This window comes from Phoenix dactylifera, chromosome 12 (assembly GCF_051530095.1).
Source record: "Phoenix dactylifera cultivar Ajwa chromosome 12, Ajwa_hap1_PhDact_Kaust_v1.1, whole genome shotgun sequence".
In the NCBI taxonomy this organism is placed as follows: domain Eukaryota; kingdom Viridiplantae; phylum Streptophyta; class Magnoliopsida; order Arecales; family Arecaceae; genus Phoenix; species Phoenix dactylifera.
The window spans coordinates 18,138,491-18,145,597 of record NC_143201.1 but is presented as its reverse complement, the minus strand read 5'-3'; the positions used below and the strand labels follow the sequence as shown (position 1 = coordinate 18,145,597).

The following is a 7,107-nucleotide window of genomic DNA, read 5'->3' as shown; positions in this document are numbered from 1 at the left end:
CGAAGTTTTTCCACCAGTCGACCATCATCCGAAGATAGCAGGACAGGATCCGCAGGATACGGGACAGCAGTGGGCAGCTTTCCGAGGATACAGAGGTCGTGAGGAGGGTCCTAGAGTAGTTCTTTTGTTCTAGATGGACCGATTCAGGGAGCATGAGTGGTAGAGCATGGGGGCTAGCCCCAAAGGAGCAGATATCTAAAGAAGAGAACGATGCTTTGATCAGACCAGTATCAGATACGGAGATTTAGGAAGCTCTCTGGTCCTTGGTGAGGACAAAGCCCCGGGGCCAGATGGGTTTCCTCTACTTTTCTTGAGGAGGTATTGGCACGTTGTCAGATGGGAGGTGTTAGCGGCGATTCAGCAGTTCTTTATATCTGCGTCGATGCCCGATGAGTGGAGGCAAACCTTCAGTACATTGATTCCGAAGCGACAAGGCCAAGTGGAGCTTAGCCACTTTAGACCAATTAGCTTGTGCACCACATTGCATAAGGTGGTGGCGAAGGTATTGGTCCAGAGAGTGCGAGGTATCCTACTAGGATTATATGCCCTGAGCAGGGAGCTTTTGTTGGGAGACGTTCGATCTCTGATAACGTCCTCATTGCCTAGAAGTTTATGACTGACCTGCAGCAGGTGCCTCGGTGTAGAAGTCTTGGGTGACCCTACCCCTGGCTTCCTGAAGGTGAATTTCGATGGTAGTGTGACAAACGAAGGGAGAGACAGAAGTGCAGGTTTTGTCATCAAAGACCATGAGTCCAAACTTGCGGCGGCGGAGGGTCAGCGGATTTTTGATGCCTCGATGGTGTGTGCTGAGCTCAGAGCAGCCTCAGAGGGTACCTTTTTTGCCCGTCGGATATTGGGTGCGGACCAACTTATTCTTGAGGGCGACTCAGCCACGGTGATCGGCTGGGTCCGGAGTTGGGGGCGTGCAAGTGAAGATAGGCCGTTGCTCCTCGACATTTGCAGACTACTGCAGGAATGTAATGGTCATCAGGCCACACATACCTACAGGGAAGCGAATGGAGCGGCTGATTGGATTGCATCCTATGCGGCCCACCATTCTGATGAATTTGTGTGGAGGAACCGGGACATAGTGCCGGGTTCTTTATCTGCTTTGTTGTTTTCTGATTTTGTTGGCCGTATCCACATCCGTAGGATGTGAACCGTTGTACCAAAAATAAAAAGAACTTAGATGAATGTCTTATCAAACTTGATATTCTTAAATTATTAAATTAGAATCTCTCCTATACGTGGCAAAAAGAACAAGATATGTTATTACTTATAGGGGATTGATAACCTACTCTCTGTTATGGTAGGTTATCAATCTACCCATTTTTCATTGGACAAAAAATATCCTTATTTTTTGTAACTTTTAAGGGTGTTTTATGTCTTTTTACAATCTCACATTAACTCACCCTCTCAACCCCAATTAATGCTCTCTCCCTCTCTCTCTCTCTCTCTCTCCGGTGTGTGTATGTGTATATGTGTGTGTGTGTATGCATGTATGTATATGTATGTCTATGTATGTATGTATATGTGTGTATGTATGTATGTATGTGTATGTATGTGTATGTATATGTATATGTATATGTATGAGAGAGAGAGAGAGAGAGGGAGAGAGCATTAATTGGAGGGTTTAAGAGGGTGAGTAAATGTGAGAATGTAAAAAGACATAAAATACCCTTAAAAGTTATAAAAAGTAAGGGTATTTTTTGTCTAATGAAAAATGGGTAGATTGATAACCTACCATAACAGAGAGTAGGTTATCAATCCCCTTACTTATATTGTCAAAAATTAAACGGATATATTCATAATTCAAATCAATTTTATTAGATCACTCTTTATTTCGATATCTCAAGAGAATCATTTATTTTTCCCTTTTCTACACTAAACATTCTAAGGTAATTGAGAGACAGTGAGACAAATTCGGTTACCGACTTCTTGGATATTAAATCAGCCACTAGAACTTTGTTTCTTCTGGGCAATGCTACCATAGCTTGGTGATCCATTGATAGAAAATTATATCTCGGGACACCAGCTGAACAGAGATGGTGAATTAAAAATATGATGCCAGAGCTTCCTTTGATGGCAAAACCAATTCCGGCTATATTAACCATTATGACAATAAGGCCATTAATCAAATTGACTGATTAAGAAAGTACCAACAAAAAAAATAAACCAGCATATCCAACTGTCACAAAAATATAAAATAATATAAATTTTTTTTTAAGCTCATGAAAACTTGGCAGATCAATCTTTATGACAAGATCTTACAAATAAAAAGTTTGATGTGGTATAAAACAAAGCTGATTTCATAATCATGCTACAGCAAAACTTTTGAAGAATGTCTACTCCCATAGTGTTCATATTAGTGGCAAAATTAATGAAAAGTTAAAAAATACTTTTAATGAATATGAGCAAGAAGCCTTTACTTAAATTTAGTCATATCTTCTTGGTGGGTATCTATTTAAAAACCATCGTAAAGGCCACGGTTAACGTCCGTTGGTAGTACAAACGCTCCTCTGGCTTTTGCTGCTTTAAACTTTCCGTTTCGAACCAAGCGATACATCCAATTTAAACTGGGGTGGACCTAGAGCAAACTAGTTTATCCCACAAACCAGAGTAGCCTCGCGGAAAGAACGGGCGTCACCTCGCATTCCACGATAACCCTGAAGCATTCTAATTCTGCCAAGGATGAATTATTTATAAATAAATCATTTTCGAAAACAATTTCTTAACTAATCATACTAGAGTTTCCATGCACTTAACTCCAGCACACACACAATGATAAAAACGACCTGCATGATCATGCTACAAATGGGTTACCAACTTAATCATCAACATTGACAACAGCTATAGAAGAGTGCATAAACATAAAAGTGAGAGCAACATTCAGTTCAGGTGGTGATAAGTGATGGTGAGTCATCACTGAAAATAATAGTCACAACCTCAGAAACAAAACCGCTGCCTAGACTAGAGGAGTTTCCAAAACCAAAATAATGGATAACTATAGAAGTTGAAGTTTCCAAAACTAGGAGGTCACTCATCCTCCTGGCTGCGGAGCCTCGCAAGCTTGTTGGTGACAACAATGTCTAGTTGTGCAGCTCGCTCTACAATCTCCTTGCGCTTCCTTGTAGAGACATCGTGTGCAATTTCAGCACAGTAAGTCCTAGAAAGAAACATTAAAGTTAAGCATGGTGAGATAAGATTTTTTAACCTCAAAAGATATAAATCTAGGATCCCATATTTAATTAGTAAATTTCTTGCACCGAAAAATAGGCATGGAAAAAAGACTAAAACCAAAAGCAGAAATTCATGCAGCTTGTAACTGAAAAGCTTCAAAAATTAGCCCCATTTTCCAATAAATCCTTGCTAATGAAAAAAAGTCAAGCAACTACCCAAAATCTCCAACTCCATTTCAGGAGTCATGACTTTTCTTACTGCAACAAGGTTGCTCTTTAGCTTCTGACAAACATACCATTGTTAATACATGCACACTTTATATCTTTTTAAGCTGGAATGAAGATTGTCTTTTCTTGTGCAAGCCCATGAAAAATGCATAATTGCAGAAAAAATTATGCAATAACCTTAAGAAGCATACCTTCTGCAAATTTCCAACCTACCAATATTAATTTACACAAAAAAAGCACATTGTGTGTTCACGCATGTACATGCATTCAGAAATGCATGCACCTTCCAAGTAGAGAAGCAGAAGAGAAATATATATTACTGTATGTGCTCAGAGCAGATGCTAAAATATCGAGTCCATCTGATCTTTACCATCCAATCATTGAATCAAAAATAGCATGCATCATACCTGTTGTGCATCATAAGCAACTCTAGCTCAGATACATTGTGAACCACAAACTTCTTGAAACGGTTGGGCAGGTAATGCCGGGTCTTCTTGTCAGATCCATAACCAATGTTGGGCATCAAAGTACATCCCTTGAACTTTCTTCTCACACGAGAATCAATACCCTTAGGCCTACGCCAGTTGGGCTATCAAATAAAAAAATTCAACCATGTTACTGAAGAAAAACAGTAAACAAGCAAGCATTGCTTCATAGGATTCAGAAATAAAAGACAACAGATGATGCCAAGGCTAATGGCAGGAGTCCAACCCACTCGGTCTTAGCAAGGCTAGAACCCATAAAATCATATCATGACAAGCCCGTAAGTAATGCTCTCTATCTAAGAAGTGCTTCGAAAATTACAGCCACTTTGAATTCTTCCCAATAATCCAGTTCAAAGTTTGCAACTAAACAGTGTAACTTGCTACAATCTCAAATTAGATAATAACACAACGTAATTTCTAACAAGGAATTTTTTTTAAAAAATGATTTTTTAATAAAAATATTGTCTAGTAAAAATTTAAACAATCCTCTTATTAAAGGATCTCATCAGACTAGGAGTGATGAAGTAACTTGAATATCATTTCCCAAGTCCCAAGATCAGCTAAATTTTCAAAACACTTCCAATCTTCAAAGAAAAGTATCTTCATGTCACAAATCAACAGGCCCCCCAGCCAAATCCTTATCCTAAAAACAGAATAAGCAGCACCAACATATGTTCCATGACATAACCTTCATGTGTTACATGAATGCATCAAATACTAAGGGAAAAGAAGTTGTAGAGCAGATACCAGTGATAGACCATATAACAAAAGTTTAAAAGTGCAGAACTAGGCTCATGATCAAGGCCAGTCTAGGCCAGTCTGGGTCACATACATATATCAACCTAGCAAATGTTGTGACTATGATTTAGTGCTAAAACAAAACCTAATAAAGACAAGAAGAATAATACCTTCAGGTGCTACACGAATGCATCAAATACTAAGTGGAAAGAAGTTACAGAACTTATACCAGTGATAGACCGTACACCAAAAGTTTAAAAATGCAGAACTATGCCCATGATCAAGGACAGTCAGTCAAATACAAAAATATCAGCCTAGCAAATGTTGTGACTATGATTTAAAGTGCTAAAACAGCAGCTAAAAAGAACAATAAGGACAATAAAATGGAAAAACAAAGATTCCCTTTCAGTAATATATAGTTTTATGTATGAATTTACACCAGAAAGCTGAGGGTCCATGCAAATGCAAGATGAAAAAAAATCTCTTGATAGAGGTCAGACTTCCTGATCAAAAACTACACATTAAAATCAGAAAACAAAATCGTAAAAGCCTTAAAATGCCTCCTACACCCTAACCTCTGACCTTTGCCATTTCAACCAAAACAATGGTCGTATGCTTTTCCAGGACAATGCAGGCATATTTACAAGATTACATACGAGATTACATGATTGGTAAGCTTTCATAGAGGCAACTTATCATAAGTGTATTGAGAATAACTTCAAAATTGCTGTTGGAATTTGTGGGTTGACTCACAGACATGGCTAAAAACCCAAGTCCAGAACATTTGGAAATCCATCAACCAAAAAAATGGATGCCTCAAAAATTAAAAGTATGTCATTCCAACCCAGAAGAGGTCTATGCATCACTTTCTAAACTAAGAGTATGAAACTACTGCATGTTTACCATGACGGTATCCGTGTTATGATGTTATGTTTACTCAGTGGTCATTTATCTTAGAAAACCCAATCTCATTACCTGCAACATTATGTTTGCAAAAGTAGAGATTAACTGAACATTATTCATCAATAAGTCTTTGAAAGACATAATTTAGAAGCATAGCCCATCAAATCCTTTTGCATGGACTGTTGAATTTTCATAGTTTAGTAAATAGTCAAGTAATACCAAGGTTTCCATGAATGTTTGACTTTCTCAGGAGCAACCAGGGATGTCGTGATGTCTTTAAAAGATTGTAAATCATGTTCATATATTAGCAATCTTTGCAAGCTCTCCTGCAAAAATGCACATTGCACTCAAAAGTTGAAGCTTTTCCATCATTCTAATCTTAAACTCGGCATCAACATTGCAGTCATGGTAGAGGAAAGATTCTAGGAGGGGCATTAGTGATTAAGCCTAAGTACTCATCCTTCAAGTACAACGTTACAAACTCATTTAATCAATCATTGTTTTACAAGAACAAACTAATCCATAGTGGCTAGTGGCTAACCAAGTATTAACTGCAACCTTTTATCCTTGAAATCCCCACAGATACAACATCTCGCATCAGATAAACTAAATTATCTAAAGAGGAGAAATAAAAGACCGATACTAGTATCCAATACGTCCAAGATTCACATAAATGTACTTCTCAAAAAAAGAACAAATACATACAGGTATCATTGAAGTACAAATCAAATAAACGCCAAATCTAATCCTTTCCAAAACATCAATTTCGACGAAGTTCACAAAATTAACAAAAAATGAGGTGGGGAGCCGAGATATTACCTTCACCGAAATCTTGCGGTCACTCTGGGCCCTCTTAAACTTCTTGACACGCTTCTTAACGATCCTCTTTGCGAGCAACGGAACCGCCATTTCTTCACCACGAAAAAGCAGCAAAGCTAAAAAGAAATTTGGACTCTTGTATAGCATCCGAGAGGAAAAAATAAAAGATTACAGCAAAAACCTAACATATCTAACAATAAAAATCCAGAAATACTGAAGCAAAAAAGAAATCCATAAAATCAAATATTCCCGGACAAATCTTAACAGGCCGTATAAGATCAATTCAAAGCCATCAATCGCACATCCCACTCGAAACCATACCAGAAACGCGAAGAGAATAAGAGAATACCTCCGGATGGTGGCGGAAACCCTAACCCTAGAAAAGAGAGAGAAGAGGACAGAGACGGCTGCGACCCCTAAGCCTACTTATAAGCGACGGAGCTTAGGGTTTCTGGCTGTGTGTATTTGGGTCTGCGGGTGACCTATTTTGGCTCGAGTCGGACTAAAAATTCCCATTTCGGTTCAATCGCAACCCAGTCTGGTCGAACCAGATAAATAAATAAATCTATATTTCACACAAAATATCTCATATTTCATGTAATGCGATTAATCCAATACAACCGCACCCAACTTGAGGCTAACCCAACTCAACTCAGGATTTAGCTTAAAACTGTTCTGGGTTAGGCTAAACAGCATCCTGTTCCGAGAGAGGGTTGGGTTGGTCTCTGATTCGATCCGCCCCCGGCTGGGAGGCA

At 38.6% G+C, this 7,107-nt stretch overlaps 1 protein-coding gene across 2 annotated transcripts; it reads right to left on the bottom strand.

The window, feature by feature from the left end:
- Positions 1-2,819: 2,819 nt before the first annotated feature.
- On the bottom strand, positions 2,820-6,831 carry LOC103709421 (large ribosomal subunit protein eL32z). Of its 2 annotated transcripts, none has more exons than XM_008794742.5 (4): positions 6,702-6,831; positions 6,353-6,444; positions 3,815-3,996; positions 2,820-3,166 (listed from the first exon to the last, which is right to left on the bottom strand). In XM_008794742.5, the coding sequence occupies exons 2-4, from the start codon at positions 6,440-6,442 to the stop codon at positions 3,037-3,039; spliced, it is 402 nt and encodes a 133-aa protein (XP_008792964.1). In that variant the 5' UTR covers positions 6,443-6,444; positions 6,702-6,831; the 3' UTR covers positions 2,820-3,036. The 2 variants fall into 2 exon arrangements, with proteins under 2 accessions (XP_008792964.1, XP_038985912.1); XM_039129984.2 differs by having other exon boundaries at positions 6,353-6,468; positions 6,702-6,801.
- Between the last annotated feature and the right edge of the window lie 276 nt (positions 6,832-7,107).